General features: G+C 49.7%; 1 protein-coding gene across 6 annotated transcripts in view; it reads left to right on the top strand.

Moving 5' to 3' along the window:
- LOC105284176 (AF4/FMR2 family member 4) overlaps positions 1-18225 on the top strand; it is a 194653-nt gene that overhangs the window by 161930 nt on the left and 14498 nt on the right. For all 6 annotated transcript variants that reach the window (XM_011347502.3, XM_026974362.1, XM_011347505.3 and 3 more), the window contains one exon: positions 8883-8916. In XM_011347502.3, the coding sequence (XP_011345804.1) occupies positions 8883-8916 (34 nt within the window). The remainder of the gene's footprint in view (positions 1-8882; positions 8917-18225) is intronic.

Genomic DNA, 18225 nt, shown 5'->3' with positions numbered 1-18225 from the left:
AGAAGGCCTTTACAGCCAGTGCATTAGAGTGCCACTTGTGCAAGACGCTCTTCGTCAGGGCGTGTCGCACTCGCAGTGCGCTCGCGGTGCGGCACGCACGAGGCGAGTGCGTGCGGATCGGCATCATGCTACCGATCAGGGGGCAGAGGAGAAGGGGAGGGAGGTGGAGGCAGGTCGTTCCCCGCAAAGCGTATGTAGCTGTAACGCGCTCGCGTTACAGCAGTATTTGCATCTTGACAGTAGCTGCTTTTTGAGAGGAGAAAGAGAAAGAGAGAGAGAGAGAGAGCCAGCTTGTGCTCGTAATTATCGTTATCGCCGCTTTGCATCGCGATGCATCACGGCCGGTCGGCACTTATTCATTGTGTTCCCTCGCTGCGCCGCGTCGGTTCGTTCCGTACGATATAACGCCATCGCCCTGGTCGACCGGCGCGTGCAGAGTGTTTTATCGTTATACGTTAAGGTCTCTCGCGGTCTTTCACGGCGATTGTCTCGGAGAGAGTTGGGGGAAGACCGGAGTCACGAACTACACGTGGAGTTTTAGCGTTTAGAAGCGGCGGGTGAATAATTCTATTTCCAGGCAATGAGGGGCGTGTTCGGTTACCGGATATGGCATGCAATTTAACGAGTCTTTGAAGCTTTTGTTAATCGAATCACTTTTTCTTTCACAAACGCTTTCATGAATCCTGATTATTCGGGAATGAAAATCCAAGATTTAGTGACTCGTCGAGCAGCGGCGGGCTCACGTGTCGCCACATGTGGGATTGCGTTTCGGGTGGGGTTTTTTTTACTCGTCATCCCCATATTACTTTTATGCTTCACGCCTCCCCCTTGCCCTCATAAGATTACAGTTGGCGCGCGGGACCGTCGATAAATCCCGGGGAGGAAGGTTTCCCTGGCAACCTAAAACTCGCATAAATCTCTTGATCGAGCCGCGCGGCCGAGTTGCTGGATGAAGGGTTCCTCAACCCCGACGACAGCCTCGCGATGTACGATGTATTTACGAACGCGCTCGCGCTACGTCAGACTTCGCTCCGGGAGCCGTGTCGGGCCCCATCGGGCCCCGTCGAGCCCCGCGTCGCGCCGCGCCGCGTCGAGAGTGGGGGGCGAATAACAAAGCGATCGGTGCACGCAGGTGAAGCGACCGTCTGCTCGCCAAGCTGCGCGCGCGTTCGCCGCATAGGGCCCCTCTCGTTGGCGCGTGTTCCGGGGCCCGTTTGCCGCACCACCGGTGCGCCACCCGGCAGCAAGCGGCAACAGCAGCGGCGGTAGTAAGCAGAAAATCGTGCTGCGGCCCGATGCTGCCCGACTAGAAGGGGCCCGTTCGAGCGCCTCAGTCAACCGACGCGCGTCGCTAAGGCCGTACATGCCGCGCTCGTGTTCCAGCGCGTCTACGTTTCTCTTTGATGGCACCCGCGAATGCTTGAGAGACGTGAGACGTTAACGAGAATTCGCGATACTGCGGGAAATTGAGTGCAAAAAGTGTACGATCGACAATCGGTTCGTCTCTGAAGCAACGCTTGATGTGCATTGTGTCCATTGTGTGTTGAGTCATTAAATCTTGAACGTATCGCTGGGGAACGTTGGAGTCGATGAGTTCACGACGGTGTGGATGGATCAGTTCGGGGGCCGGGATTGAGTGGACGTTGCATCGAAGTTCCGTTCATCGCTGTTGAAATTCATTTCGATTAAATTTGCAACGGAGGTACGCGGCGTATGGGGTGACGGGTCGGCTGGCGCGGATTCACCAGGTTGCGCTGTATATAGGCGTCGATCGATCCGAGTCGAGCGGTGCGAAAAGGAGGAGGTGCTGCCTTTAACCAAGGGGTACAGTTTGCCTCTATCGATTGTAATAAGCGACAAGTCGCGTCGTCGAACCGCCGCCGTGAACCACTTAAACGCACACACCTGTGACATATTGACGGGATCTCACTCGTAAGTTTCATGCTCTACACGGTGTCGGATCGTTTCGCGCGCGGCGCGATGCCCGAGCTTTCGGAAACAAAGCCGAATCATGTATTTGCGGCGGGACGCAACAATAGGACGCGCGAGCGATAATTGGATGTGCATATTTGAATTAATCAGCGTACGTGTCGTCGGGACTGACGCTCATTTAAATTCAATTCGCCGTCAAGTGTTGACGACGCGGTAAGGGGAAGGGAAGGTAGAAGGAGAGGAGAGGGGCCATGCGGAAGGGACGGAAGGAACGGCGGCCGCGGGACGGAGGAGGAGGAGGATCTCACGGTGGAAGTTGCGCGCGGTATCGATCGGTTCAAGCGACAACCGGTGTTGAGTTACAAAACCGGGGTTCAACTGACGACGGTGTCCCGATTGGCGCGTGATGAAGTGTATCGCGTGATGTTCTTCTGACGCGGGGTGGAAGCGCGTAACCCGCGCGCGATATTTGTCATCCGCCGTCGTCGACGTGCGTTTATCGTCGCGTCATTAAACTTTCGCGATTAATTACGCAGCCGCGATTGCTGCTGCACCGTCAATGAGAGGTTTGCGGAATTCGATCGAGAGATTGGAGTGCGAAGGAAACTGCATGCGATTCTTAAACGAAATTAATTCGTCGCGAAAAAAGTCATACGTGTGAATGTGACGCATACGTGTCACGTGACACGTATGCGTCACATTCACACGTATGACTTTTTTCGCGACGAATTAATTTCGTTTAAGAATCGCATGCAGTTTCCGAGTCGAAATTTTGCGCCTACTTTAATGCTTTTAGCAGTCGTACGAACCTACTTTTAGGAAAATAGAACCTAGAACTCTTACATTGAAACTCAAACTCCTACAAACAGATGTTAAGATGCTATTTTCACCCTGCAACATTCGGCTATAATCTTGATCGTAACCTGCTTTGACTCTCTAGCGGCAAAAAAGGAAATTTCGGACATATTTTAGTGTTAAAGTAGTAGCTAAATAGACGCTGAATAACGCCTCGGATGAAAAATTCGAGGTTTAATGTAGAACTACAATTTCGACTCGGGATATTTCGATCTATTACCCGAGTCAAAATTTTGCGCCCACTTTAATGCTTTTAGCAGTCGTACGAATCTACTTTTAGGAAAATAGAACCTAGAACTCTTACATTGAAACTCAAACTCCTACAAACAGATGTTAAGATGCTATTTTGACCCTGCAACATTCGGCTATAATCTTGATCGTAACCTGCTTTGACTCTCTAGCGGCAAAAAAGGAAATTTCGGACATATTTTAGTGTTAAAGTAGTAGCTAAATAGACGCTGAATAACGCCTCGGATGAAAAATTCGAGGTTCAATGTAGAACTACAATTTCGACTCGGGATATTTCGATCTATTACCCGAGTCAAAATTTTGCGCCCACTTTAATGCTTTTAGCAGTCGTACGAATCTACTTTTAGGAAAATAGAACCTAGAACTCTTACATTGAAACTCAAACTCCTACAAACAGATGTTAAGATGCTATTTTGACCCTGCAACATTCGGCTATAATCTTGATCGTAACCTGCTTTGACGCTCTAGCGGCAAAAAAGGAAATTTCGGACATATTTTAGTGTTAAAGTAGTAGCTAAATAGACGCTGAATAACGCCTCAAATGAAGAATTCGAGGTTCAATGTAGAACTAAAATTTCGACTCGGGATATTTCGATCTATTACCCGAGTCAAAATTTTGCGCCCACTTTAATGCTTTTAGCAGTCGTACGAACCTACTTTTAGGAAAATAGAACCTAGAACTCTTACATTGAAACTCAAACTCCTACAAACAGATGTTAAGATGCTATTTTGACCCTGCAACATTCGGCTATAATCTTGATCGTAACCTGCTTTGACGCTCTAGCGGCAAAAAAGGAAATTTCGGACATATTTTAGTGTTAAAGTAGTAGCTAAATAGACGCTGAATAACGCCTCGGATGAAAAATTCGAGGTTCAATGTAGAACTACAATTTCGACTCGGGATATTTCGATCTATTACCCGAGTCAAAATTTTGCGCCCACTTTAATGCTTTTAGCAGTCGTACGAACCTACTTTTAGGAAAATAGAACCTAAAACTCTTACATTGAAACTCAAACTCCTACAAACAGATGTTAAGATGCTATTTTCACCCTGCAACATTCGGCTATAATCTTGATCGTAACCTGCTTTGCTCTAGCGGCAAAAAAGGAAATTTCGCACATATTTTAGTGTTAAAGTAGTAGCTAAATAGACGCTGAATAACGCCTCAAATGAAGAATTCGAGGTTCAATGTAGAACTAAAATTTCGACTCGGGATATTTCGATCTATTACCCGAGTCAAAATTTTGCGCCTACTTTAATGCTTTTAGCAGTCGTACGAACCTACTTTTAGGAAAATAGAACCTAAAACTCTTACATTGAAACTCAAACTCCTACAAACAGATGTTAAGATGCTATTTTGACCCTGCAACATTCGGCTATAATCTTGATCGTAACCTGCTTTGACGCTCTAGCGGCAAAAAAGGAAATTTCGCACATATTTTAGTGTTAAAGTAGTAGCTAAATAGACGCTGAATAACGCCTCAAATGAAGAATTCGAGGTTCAATGTAGAACTAAAATTTCGACTCGGGATATTTCGATCTATTACCCGAGTCGAAATTTTGCGCCTACTTTAATGCTTTTAGCAGTCGTACGAACCTACTTTTAGGAAAATAGAACCTAAAACTCTTACATTGAAACTCAAACTCCTACAAACAGATGTTAAGATGCTATTTTGACCCTGCAACATTCGGCTATAATCTTGATCGTAACCTGCTTTGACGCTCTAGCGGCAAAAAAGGAAATTTCGCACATATTTTAGTGTTAAAGTAGTAGCTAAATAGACGCTGAATAACGCCTCAAATGAAGAATTCGAGGTTCAATGTAGAACTAAAATTTCGACTCGGGACACGCCGATGTCGCAATCGATCGCGCCGTGCCGTTGCGTAAAAAAGTATAAAAATTCATGATTAAAGTATTACGTCAGCTCCGTCCGACGCGCGTGTAAAATCGATGATGATTCCGCGGCAGCGGAACCTTCAACGAGCCGGAGCTCGGAGTCGAGCGAAGTCACGCTCGCTCGTGGCCGTCTATTCGTTTATTCGACACGAATTAATCGCGCGACTTGATCCTCGTCAGCGAAACTGTTATACTAGCGAATCGCCCGGTGTGCGAAAAGGCTTTACATTCCAGCTCCGAGGAAGCAGAAGGAGACTGCACCATCGATTCCGCACTCTCGATCGAGATCACTGTCGTCGCGTGGCCACGCGTGCTTCGCGTTCAACCGTGGACATCGCGGGAATGCCAATTATTTCCTGCCGGAACAATTAATCGCGATTGTCACGTTGACTGCCACCGACGAAGTGGAACATGACCGGACTCTGGCACACGTGTCGCTATCATACTCGCTCACGTGTGTATACCTTGCGTGAGTACGCATAAAAGTTGCGCGGGGTGTGCATAAGTGACCCCAAGGAGCCATTCCCGACCGGGTCTGGGTCAGTCGCTCACGTGTGAGAGTCTCGGCGCGTGTTTGCGCGCTTCCGGCGATTGCGAGGGCGAATTACCCTCCGAGCGCGAGGCAGCCTTGAAGAGTCTCCTCTCGACGCTCCCTCCGCGTCCACCGTTTTTCTTTTAACGCCCCGTCCCGTGATAAGACGGCTGGAAGTTAATTGCGACTGTCGGCAGCACAAACGCAAGCAACTTTCAACGAGGCACGCGTCGAAGTTCGCCACCGAAGGTCCGCGGACTCGCAATTTTGCGACCTTGAAGAATTTCTCGCGTGCCCGCGCTCCGCCGCCTGTCTTCATCGCGGAGCGTCGTTCCGTGACGGCATGACGTGGATCATTCGGATATCGATCCGCTTGTGGGAAATGCGCGTGCCGCGTCTTCTTCCACAGTTCGCATCTGCATCTGACGTTTCGCAACCTTGAGGAAAGCTTGGTGGACGGCAATGGTCGTTTTTCGCGAGTGCATCTTGCCCGTTCCGCGCGTGTGACGACGCCGTGGTCTGCATTCGTTCCCTGCGCGCGGATAATGCCAGCTTTGTGTCCGAGTTGCGCCACCGCGTGCTGAATGCCCGTCTGTGCAACGAGGGCAAACGTCGCGGCTACCTTTCGCCAGCCACGCCGAGATAAAGCCGGTTCAGTGCATTGTGCACGATGCGTGATAACGGAACGCCACCCACGCGCCCCAGCTGGTTAAACGAGAGTGTGCCTCCTCTAGTTCCGTCTGATCTGTCTCATTAAATCTCGATCAAAGATCTTCGAAACCGGATAAACCTGATCGGATCGCGAAGCACCGACGAGTTAACGTCAAGTTAACTTCAAGGCATTCCGTGAATACGTCATTGCCATGTAATCAGCCGTGAATCTGGAGAACGTCGCCAAATCAAGATACCTCATCGAGTGCGACTCGCACGGTCTGCACGAGTTGCACGGAAGTCGCATCTGATACCAGTCCGACGATTGTGCCTTACTTGCGTAGCGGGCGCAAGTAACATGAGACAGAAGCAACAACGGCAACGGCAGTAACGCGGGTGATAAGTCATGTTCAGCAGGTTCGAGCTGCTTCAGGGTGCTGTCAGCTATCTCCTCTTATCAGGTGCGCAGCATCAGGCGGGCTTGCTTGCTTGCTCCGTCCCTCGATTTGCAACGATCGGCGTCGATCGATCAAGGGCGGTGGTCGATGGGCCCTTCGCGCGCAGCAGTTCGTGAGATAACGCGACGGTGAATTTATGGCGCATTGTTGCGCCAGCGTTGCGCGCGCGCACGGCTCGGCTGCGATGATCAACGTTGTTACGCGATCGAGGAACGTCGCCGCCCGGCAAATTTCGAATCACGACGATGACTCGAGATTCATCGGTCATCGTCCATTGATGGCGAGGGCGCGAGTCGTTGCCCTTTGCGTGTCTAGACCTTGGTGCATCATACTCGCGGATCGCGTTTATCGGGCAAATCTGGTGCAAGGTTGTTTGCCGGTTACTGCTTCTTGTTGCGGAATGCGATTAACAAGTTATTGTTTAAACTACTTTTCAATCTTTGTGTCTTGTTTGCTCGATCGATTCCCCCTCGTGACAGTTTTCTCTGATTTAGCATCGAGTGTCGTGCGCGAAATTATTTCCCCAGCGATTTATTAATGTATGTTTAATGCAAATGACAGTGCTTCGAGATTATGGATGGTCGCGCGAAAATTACGGGCGCATGTACTTTCGCGTCGAGAGGTTTAAGTGGAACCGCCGCGATTCGAGCGGCTTGATTATTGACACGCGCGTGACGCGTTAACAAGATACGCAACGGCCTCGTGATACTTCGGCGCTAATTATTTTCTGGCATCAAGAACAGCGGTTCTATGTTGTGCCACTGATTGATCGCAGTTATATCCACACGGTGCGGACCGCTAAATTGCAACGTGGCGAATATTATTGATAATTAGGCGGTGGAAGGTCGCGCTGGATAATTTTGTAGCTATTGTTGAAACGGCGGCCGTGACGGCTGATGAATAATAAGCGCTTTGACGTACGATTATAAAATCGTTTATTGACATTTCAAACGTGAAAAGATTCTTCGATGAGCCTCCTGCGATCAGCAATAAATCATTCAGCACGTGCAACGTGGAACTGCAATTTCTTTATGAACATATCCCGCATCTCTTCTCTGCAAAATACGCCAGGAAATATTCACAAAGAAGGAGTGATTCATTTGTAACACATTTTGTCATAATGGTACCAGCGTGGAAGATACTGAAAATTCCACGTGAAAATCTCAAAAGCGTGCAGTAAAAACTTCATGATTATTTGCAACATCCTCGGAGGATTATAATCTGCAGCGTCTCTCCGTGCGTGTGACGTGCCGGGAGAGGAGTTTTTCCGAGGACGCAATTTCGGAAAAGTAGAGACTAGGGATTTTCGTGCTTTTGCCGGATTTACTTCCGGCTGTCGCACGGCAATTTGTCGCGGCGCGGCTTCGCAATAACGCGGGTACCCGCGTGCTTCCACATTAAAAAGGAGCGAGCGAGTAGCTTCCTTTCTCGCTAAAACGACTGGGAGAGTTTCGCATCGGGAACTCGTGTCGCCGTGTGCGTGTCAGCAGCAGCCCTCCCCGTCGAACGTAGCCCCATGGCACCCCCTGTTCCCCGCTTCTACGCCGCAGACTCGCCCGGGCACCCTCCGAGTCCTTTTCCCATGACGTACGTGCGTGCGTGTTGCACGTACGCCATTGTTTACGCAATGCCATGCCGGTCTGCCCGCGTTCTGCTCTTCCACCTCTTCCTTTCATCGTTACTTCCTCCCGTGAGCCCCCTTCTGCCTCGACAGCCAAGCAGGTCATCAAATTTCTAAAGGCGATCCCGACGACGCACAGCAGACGGCGCGGCCTCGTCGAAAAGACCGCATCCCGACGTATCGACGCCGGTTACGCCTTACGACAAACTGCTTCTCCTTACGTACACATTATGGCTGTGTACGCTGTCTACCTGCGTCTTCGTCGATCCTCTTTCCCTCCTTGACATCGTTAATCGCGCTTCCTCTCGTGCCGTTGAATCGCATGGTAGGTAGGCCGGGTCACGATAGGAAAAAAATTGCAGTCTACGTAGGATCGATATTCTCGAAAATAACCCGCGTGCCGGGAAGGATCTCGATTTATTCACAGGCGAATGTCTCTATGAAATTTTTTCTTTTTCTTTACCGGACGATATACAAGCAGGAAAATGTCGCATCTAATCGATTTCGTGCACACGTTTAGTGATTAAAATGAGTAACGAGTTAGCAATTAAGTTTGCGTTTGCGCACGGAAAACTAGTTTGATGAAGACCATGTCTTGCACAGTTCACGTTATCTTTGAACGTCGATAATTCAGGCGATAATTAGTAGCCGATTGCTAATCGTTGTTTTCATTTTTCTTGTTGCAGAACGCGAGAGGCACAACGACAGCAGACTGCCCACGTAAGTGCACCTATTATTAACATTACTTTACATATCTGTTTGTTTGAATTGTTGACATCTTCCCTGAGAAGTAATCAATCAAATGCTAAATTCATTCGCGTGAGCATCGCGCTCCTAAGAGAAATTATTTTCTCGCGTGAGTTACGTATGCGCGGAGCTTCTTGCATATAACAATTATTTATCCTCATTTCCAGAGCTGTTACGGAAATATATGCATACACGCATGTAAAAGTATTTCTAGCTCAAAGTAACGCGCGTATTACTTCCCGACACGCACCGGGATTAATTATGCATTCGAGTCGAATAACTTTTTCTCCGTTTTTTTTCCGAGTTCTCGTGAGTCGGGCGAGGATTGCTTTCTTAACATTGTTGTAAGCGTTTAAACCGTTAATACCGTAACCGGGAGAAAAAACAGACGTGCGGACACGCGCACGGTGGAACAACAAAAAGAAGCGCGACGGACGGATCGGCAAATATACCGGTTACACTGTAAACGCCGTAAAGCTTATTTCACATTCTCGCGAGGGCTTTTAATTAAACCATGCAGCGCGCTGCAATTTTTCGGGACGTTGACTATTTCGCCAAATATTTTGCTTTCCACCATGCACAAGCAAACACACAGCAGTAGCGCAGTCTCTGCTGTTTACTCTTAAACAAGCAGCTTTTTAATTCGCGGTAAAAAGCACCGCCGGGGATCCGCAATTCGAAAATAAAATTATCAGAGAGCGGTGGCGAACGACGGATTGACAAGCTTTTCGCCATTACACGTTATGCGCGTAAAAAAAAACCTCGAAGCAAGTGGCGAAAATGTGGTGTACACGTAACGGCGAGGAAAGCACGGGTAACACGTGGATGCCTCTAATAAAGATGTTTCAAAGTCTCTCACGTGTCGTGGGTTTCTTGCACGCTCTGGAGAACTTTCCTCCTTCTCCTCGCGTAGACGAAACACTCCGTACATTTTTATGACGTTCTTACCAGGTCTTTTCTAGGCCGGTTATCCCGTCAGGCTTTCCCTCCGAATACTCCTTAGAATTTTCCTCCAAAATTTTCTCGCAAAACTTCCTGGACAAAACGGTTATTGTCGTTAATAAAACACAGTCGACTGCTGTGATGTAACGTTTTTCTGTGTAAACCGTTATCGTAATTAAAACGAGGGATTTTGGCAATAAAAGAGTTCGCTTCCCGGCGTGTCGAGATTGCCGAGCTCGCCTTATCACAATTCTCACCGTACGCTCGTACCTCGCGCGCGATAACGTCGCTTATCAAGCGATCACGATACGGAACGGGGAGCAAAACGCGTCTTGAAACGAGGCTGTCATGCACGCGCGTTTCAACTGCTCGTGAATTGAATGCGCGAAGAATTCTCTCTCTCTTTCGTCGAGGACGATGGTAATCGACCCCGTCGATTACTGGACGGCCGATCCCATTTATTCGTGTCGTGCATGACGATTTCCCGAGATCCCGATCGTTTAGCATCACGACGCCAATCCCCCGCGCACGAGCCGAGGGGAAGAAATTAACGAGCCGACGAAAAGGGTAGGCAGGACACGTTTCTCTTTCTCTCTCTCTTTCTCGCCGCCCTCACGTCCGCTCTCTAACTTGGGGGCTTCGACCCTTCCAACCGCCCCCTAATAACCACCGCGCACGCTTCGCACTGATGGAAAAGTAGGTCGCGACACCATCGCGATCGCTCGTTCTTTTCCTCGTGTTTCGTACGTTTCTCCCCTTCGGAGGGGTAGACCGAGGGGATTTTTGGGCTGATTTTTTATTTGTACGCGTCGCGCTCCGAGGAGGGCACGTAATCGATGAAAATTTAATTGGCCGCTGGTCGCGCCAGTTGCCGTGAAAAATTAAAAGGGTTGATTACTTCGTCGGTATCAGATTGTCCTTGGAACGCGCGGAATTGTGAACGAATTATTTCCTAAGGGGGATTCGTGGTCGGGTTTTCTTGCGATTTTCTCGCGCTTGCACAAGTCGCTTGTTTTTCCAACTTGTGCGCGTGCCTTGCCGCGCGCACTTCCCAGAACGTGATTAACGCACGTGATTATCGCATAACTTCTGGTTCGTAAAAGTTGAGATAGATTACGACTGCGGGAAGAAAGAACGTGCTTTTCTATTACAATTCGCGATGAGGAGAAACTCGCGTGTTATCAGGCTCGCGACTCGCGGCCTTGCACGGTCCGATAATGCCTCAAGTTGCACTTAAACGAACTGATAACGAGTTTTGGTTCTTCACGCTTGCTTACTATTTTGCAATAAAGTGCGTAAATATTCTCGCAATTCTGTTCTCGATCGGCAAGACTCCCCGGGCATGCAGCAGTCAGTGTTCGAGTCGCAAGCTATGTAACCCGATATTTTCATTGAAACTCGATTCGCTCCCGCGAACGTTAACGTAATTTCCTGATCCGCGTCACGAGGATCGCAGCTAGATGCCGTGTTTGAGGAGCGAAGCACCCAATTGGCAACTCTGAAATGATTGCAAATTAGACTCCGCGGCGTTGCCGCGGTGTTAATTAATAATGATTCCCTCGCGGTGCGGGTTTATTAGCCGCTTCTACCCGCCGATCACGCGCGTAATTGATGACCGCGTCCGATCGCTCGATTACTCCGTGGCTCGTCGAGCGTCTTCTGGCGCGCGGCGTGCACATTGTATATCGCGGACCGCGATAACGGGTTATCGGGATACCGATCTGCGGCATGTGCGCGAGTTGCAGACGTAAGCTGCATCGTCGACATAGGAGAAACCGGCCAGCACGCCACAAGATCGCTCGTATACCTCGCCATTACCAGCGCGAACGGCGGTGCTTCCATTCAGGGATCCGCTCTCGGCTTATTCCGCAGCTTCCTTAAACGCGACGCGACGCAGCGCGATCGCAATCACACGCGGATCCGAAATGATGATGACGCGAATCGAGAGACGAAGCGGCGTCGATCGACGAATGAGAAGCGTCGTACGCACGTACGAGGATAATTATCACTGATTGCTACAACTATCTAAATGTATCTGAATGTATGCGATAATTTAATTGTAATTTTTAATTTATTCAATGAACGGGAAATTACCCTCTAGTGTCACAAAAGATCATAAGCAGGATAACAATGAACGTAAATAATCAAATAAGCAATACAATAATCCAAATCGCAAACTCCAGAACCGAAAAGTTCAAAATCGAGTGAAAGCAGGATAAAGAAAAAAGGCATTATGCCAACCAAATATTCTGATTAAAGTCGTTAAAAAAGACAAATAAATTCCATTGCACACAAAGAATAAGAATACAGCCCAATAAAATTAATTAAACGCATATCAAGACAACTAAATTCAATTGCACACAAAGAATAAAAATGCTAAATTCAATTGCACACAAAGATAATCGGGAATTGAGAATCTCGAGATTGAGAATTCTCAGAAATAGCCAGGGAACTCTTCGTTTTTCGGTCGCGATGAGAAGACGATATGGATGTTAAGTGGATTGAGCCGGGGAAGTCAAGAATATCATCGCGAGTGAAGAATTGAGAGAGAGCTGACAGCGCTGCAGATTCGACTCGAATCTCGCACGTCAACGGCAGAGTTGGAGCGACGCACTCGTGCATTCTGTCGCTAGGTAAAACGAGCCACCGCGAAGAATGAGAAATCTCGTTATCAGCACCGCTGACGAACGGCTTCGCGGCGTGTTATCGCGTCATTCTTGCGCTCTTTGTTACTCGCGTTCAACAACGGCCGAGAGATTCCCAATCGCGATGCGATCAGGCGGATTTAATCAAGCGGATATCGCGATTAGAGACCGTATCACGATCGTTCGTAGTAAATGAACAGATACGGGACTGTCGATTATATTTCTCTGACTTCCAATTATCTCGATTTCATTTCAATGATGATTCACCGCGGATCGGCTCTCTCTCTCTCTCTCTCTCTCTTTCTTCAGTTGCACTCCAAGTCTCTTTCGTGGTCGACAACGTACTTACATCGATGGCACTTACAATGTGGCGCCACTAAGGAGCACTCGAATGGCGAATACCACCGCAGGAATCGCCGATCGTTTCTCACTTCTCGCGATCGGGGAGAGGAGGAGAGCGTGTAATCGGGGAGGACACATAACGCGCGTTGTCCGACATTATCTCGCGAGAGTAATGAGAACGAGCGAGGCGCTTTGGCGCGCACTCGGCTCGAAGATGTTACGCGGATAAAACGGAGGCGAGACGGGCGAGTGAAAAGAGAGAGAAAGAGACGACCGAGTTGCGAATATAAAGACCCGTGCACCGGATGCGGATCGCGTCGCGCTCGGCACGCGACTTTTTTTCCGGCGGCAATGACTCGAGATTCGCTCCGCTCCGCGCGGCCAGATTAAAATCGCCGCCGGAGGAGTTTAATGTTCGCTCGAGAAAACGCAGCGCCGCCCAATTATCGCGCGTATGCTTCCGCGGGTTACCGGCGAGTAAATTACCCGGCGATGTGCACCCTGTCTTCAGTCTTTCCGTATTAATCCCGCCAGCATACCGGAATATTTTCGTTCGTGGAAATTCGAAAACGTGGAATTTGGGAAATTTTAATATGCTCATGCCTCGTTAATGAAGTCTGCAACTTGCAACCGTAATTTAAGCGCCGTGGAATTTTACTACCATTTTTCACTTTACTCGAGATATACTTGAATCATTTAAAAGCAGTATTTTAATTAATTGTGGCAAAAAGTAAGTGGATATGCAAATGTACATCCATATAGATACTGTTTGCTTGCATTTTATTATACTATCGACACGGGAGAGACCGCGTGGCGCGTCTCGGATTAGAATATTCGGGACTCGCCACTTTGCGGATCCTCTTTGACGAGCGGCATCGCGCGTCCTCGCGCGTCTCGCGGCTCGGCACTGCGATAATCTACTTCGGATTAAGGGACTCGCAGTAAAGCAGGCGATCTCATTACCGCGACGAGGTGACGGCTCGAAATGGCCATACGACGGCGCGATTTCTCGAGCGAGTGGAAGCAAGAGAAATAGAGAGGAGTAATGCGGAGGCGCGTTCTCGCGCTCGCGCCGCTTATGCTCCAGCGTTAACTAAGTCGCGGGATTAAACCGGATCAGACGTCGTTAACCGGCGGCCCACCCCGTCCGTAACGCCGCGTGTCCGCTTCCGACTCGTTCTCCAGGTCGATTTGCACCAAGTGAACGACCTACATCGCCACGCCGTGCGAGATCTCGTTAGGGATCCTTTGTCGCTCGTGCCGCCGTTTTCCCAGCGCGGGTACGAGTGGACGCACGCGGAATTTCGGAGGGTAGGTTCTCTTGCGCGCGGATGAGCTTTCTCGCGTAATCTGAAAAACGAGCGGATAGATTTTATTTGTGTATCGGATAGTTGAGAAAGCGTTACTTGGCCCGCCTCTCTTGCTGTCTCGATATCGCGTTTTCTTGGTAGAGCTCCGCGCGATATAAGCTTCTCTTAACACACAGGCACGAACAAAGAACGTCTATGAATAGCAAGGCGAGCGCTCGCGCGCGAATTCCTTCGAGACGTCTTTTTTAGCGTCGCGACGTCGCGTCGTCGATCGACTAGAACGGGATTAACGGCGCGTTCGATTCGGTCCCGCTATTGCACGATTCTATTTTCGCGATTCCAACAGAAACACTAGGCGCCTGCTGCGCGCTCCAAATTAACTCGTCGGCTTCAAAGTGAATCGCCAGTGGTCAGTAAACGTAGTTGTGGAAAACACTGAAGTATCGGTCCAATTGTTTGCGAAGCACGGCGGCACCAAGCACCGAGCAGTCTGGGCGACCAATGAAAAATTTACGTTACGGATGACGCAAATGCACAATCAGGATTAGTAAAAAATAATTATATGTAAAACAATTTATCTAAGAAAAGTATCGTATCGAAATTTATGAATCTCTCGCCAAGCGAATTCAGCCACCCTATCGCGATGACCGAGATGGTGCCCCTCGCTTGGTACCCCATAATGGTACCCATATAAAAATACGCGTTTACAGTGGAATCTGACTTTCGGCATTCACAGGACGAATCCCGTTAGAATGGGCAGACACCAATTATAAGAAAAAAAACCATCTGAATCGCGTCGTTTAATCATCGTAAAGCGAGATGATGGGCCACTCGCGAAGTAGAAACGGACCGCCGGAGCCAGAGGCGGAAGTTACTCGTGGTCCACGTGACCATCGCGTATCGCGTTCTCCAAGGCAATCGCCGGTAATCGCTTTATTGTCGCGCAAATTCACCGTGGAGTCGAGCGTTTATCTTCCGGCTACAGCGTAGTCGATATTTCGTCTCCTCTCTCCCCCGGTTTCCCATTTCTCATCCCCCGTCCGCCGTCCTTCCTGCCTCTCTTTCCCTCTATCGTCTCTCTGCACCTTCCTCCTCCCGCTTCCCCTCCGTCTATCTTTCTATGGAACAGGATAGGGGCGAAATTATTACTGATGCTCGCCGCTACGGCGCCCTCCACCACCGGTGCAGGCGCGTTTCGGGCGGGTACAGTCACAGTCGCACGTGCGAGCGTGTAATTTACAGGCACATGACACACGCGCTCGCGCACGCGGAGAGACGCATATGTAGGTATATGCACATGCACATGCACGTACACGCCAGGGCACACACCAGGTGGACGTGAGTGGCGTATAACCAGCGGCGGCAAGTCGTCCCAAGAGGGAAGTACGGGAAGTTAAAAGTGGGTTAGAGGAAGGGAAGAAGGGTGAGGCGGGTGGCGGACGATGCATCTCGCGCAGAAGCGCGTCCCGCGCGCCTCCGCGCAATAATTCCGCGCGAGGAAGCCGAGGGCGAAGAGGAGGAAGATTGCGAAACGCTCGCGCGAATGTCCCGCAAATTTAGCCGGCGAGCAGTCGCGCTAAAATTATCCGCTTCCTTCCTTGATCGCTTTGTCGTGGCGCGTCGTGACGCGCAAGGTATGGGAGAGGGCCAATAGAGTGGAAAGCCAATTTCCTCGTTCGAGGATAATTAACATAACGACGCGCTGGATTACCCGTCTATTAATCCGCAGGAGTATTTTCCCACTTGAGGCGGCGGGCTTGCCCGTTATTTGCTTTCCATCCCGCAATCGGAGAACGAGGAGCGGAAGCTTCTTGTGCTCGGGGTTGATGAGCCTGGTGCCTCGATTCATCTTACTCTCAACCTTTTCATCGTCTTCTTTCTGGATTTTGTAGATACATTTTCGATTAGCGTGTGGACATGTGAAGCTCCACGCACAAAGAATCGTATACCGAATCCCGATCAGTTTACTAATGATACAATTCCGTTGAAAATGACACGCGCGAAATGTCATCGGAATGCCACCGAAGTGCTATCCTCCGCGAGAGAAGAAATTTAATCGAACTGATTAAAAATGATGACAGCACATACGGTACGATACGTGTGTAACTGTATTAGGCGTGTATTCGAGCACCACAAATCTGCCGGAAATTCACCCTGTCAGGTACAGGTGTTGCGCCCTGTATCGAGCCAGCCCTGCGTGCCGACACGCACACGTATGTACACGTGCACAGTACACGCTCACGGGCACAGAGGCGAGTGCACGTGTGCGAGGTGCATCGGTGGTGTGCGCGGATGCAGATGGTGTATAACCAGAAGCGGTAAAGTGAACGAGAGGTGGGGTTGAAGCAGCACATGGGAGGGAATGCGAGACGCGACCGTAACTCGTTGGAAAAGGAGGCGCAAGGCGGAAAGCGCGAGAGAGACGGGATACATCGCGTTGGAACGAGACGCGAATACGAGAGGCGAGGGGTTAAAGGGATTCGCGATAGAGACAAAGGCGGGATCCTTGAGCGAACGGAGATGGCGCGATGGAGCAAGGACGAGAAAGGGCCGAAGGGTGAAAAAAGAGGGAAAAGGAGAAAAGAGACGGGTAGAGAAAGATGGAGGATGAGAGAATGGAAAGAGCGTAAAGGGGGATGAAATGGGGGGTAAGACGAAGTGGGCTATCATTGTTGGAAGGGAAGAAATTGGAGAGAAGGAAAGAGAAAGAACGTAGGCAAGGAAAAGAGAGAGAAAATCGGTGGCACACAGGCTGTTCCGCCGAATGACCTCTCAGTCGGATTATTTGATAAATCTGGTCTTGTTTCTCCTTTTGTGAACCGAAGGAAAGAACATCTCCCGGGGAGAATAACTCGGGAACGCGGCCGAAAGCGGAATTCGGGGTGTATCTCGCTCGTGATTTCCCCGACGTCGAAAATTGGTCCTCCCCGTTCAACCGATTGATTGACACGTCGCGCTTCTCTCCCAGCCGTGTGTATATCGATAAGAGACCTCTCAGGGCACCTGGCACATCCTGAAACTTCCCAAGTTATTCGCCTGGCTGGCTACTAGCTGCCTCGTGGAATTCTACTACCACTATCACCGCTACTCGTATACACTAGTCACCATCACTATCATCGTATACGGCATCGTCTAGCTACTACCACCGTCGCATTACCTCGCCATCGCCTCCTCCGTCTCGTCTTGTTCCCCATCGTCACCACCTCCGGAGGTTCCAGCGGCCAACCTCCCGCCACCTCCAGCCAGGCTCCTCCCGTCCCTCCTCTGCATCCCCTCTCGCCGTCCCTCTCTTTAATAGCAAGCAGAACTTACTGGCTCGAACTCACTCCGTGTACACATGCATATATAATACGTGTCGCGCGCGTTGCAGGGCAACGCCGGACTGGAATTAGGGTTGCCGCCTGAATCGACCACGCGGATATTGCCTTCCGTTGCGTCGCCAGGAATAGTCGCGCGTTACTTACGCCGATTAATCCATTAGGCCTCTCGCCACCGCCATTCGTTTCTGCGTGCATTTACATCGGTTCCATCTCCTCAGTTAGCTCTCCACGTTGGCTTTCCACTCTGTGCACCGTAAGTGCACGAACGCCGTAAGACCGCGTTCTCGGATGGTCTCGGGACTTATCTTGTTTCTCGTGCACATTGGATATCCGCGCATCTCTTTGTGGCTGCGTACGTTCAATGTGCATACACTTGGAGAGCCACTCTTCTCCGACGTCGATTAAATTTTACCGCAATTTTATCGTGCGTCTTTCTTCCGATCCCGCCTCTCGAGAGACGGGAAAAAGCGAGGATTGAATTACGACCGATCCTTGAATATTGATTCAAGGATTTCAATCATAGAATGTAGCGTAACTGTTTACGCACGCACATGTGTACCTGTATCTCAATATGGAAATTTTTCCGATTTCTGCCTTTCTTCCTGCAGTAAATAGCAGACATTCTACCGAGTATCATCGACGTAGCGAGTAGACGCGTTGATTCTCCCTGGCAAACGCGACGAGGCCGCCGCCGCTGCGAAATCGCAGACGGAAGCCACCGTC

Source organism: Ooceraea biroi, chromosome 12 (assembly GCF_003672135.1).
Source record: "Ooceraea biroi isolate clonal line C1 chromosome 12, Obir_v5.4, whole genome shotgun sequence".
NCBI lineage: Eukaryota > Metazoa > Arthropoda > Insecta > Hymenoptera > Formicidae > Ooceraea > Ooceraea biroi.
This window is presented reverse-complemented; position numbering and strand designations above follow the sequence as displayed.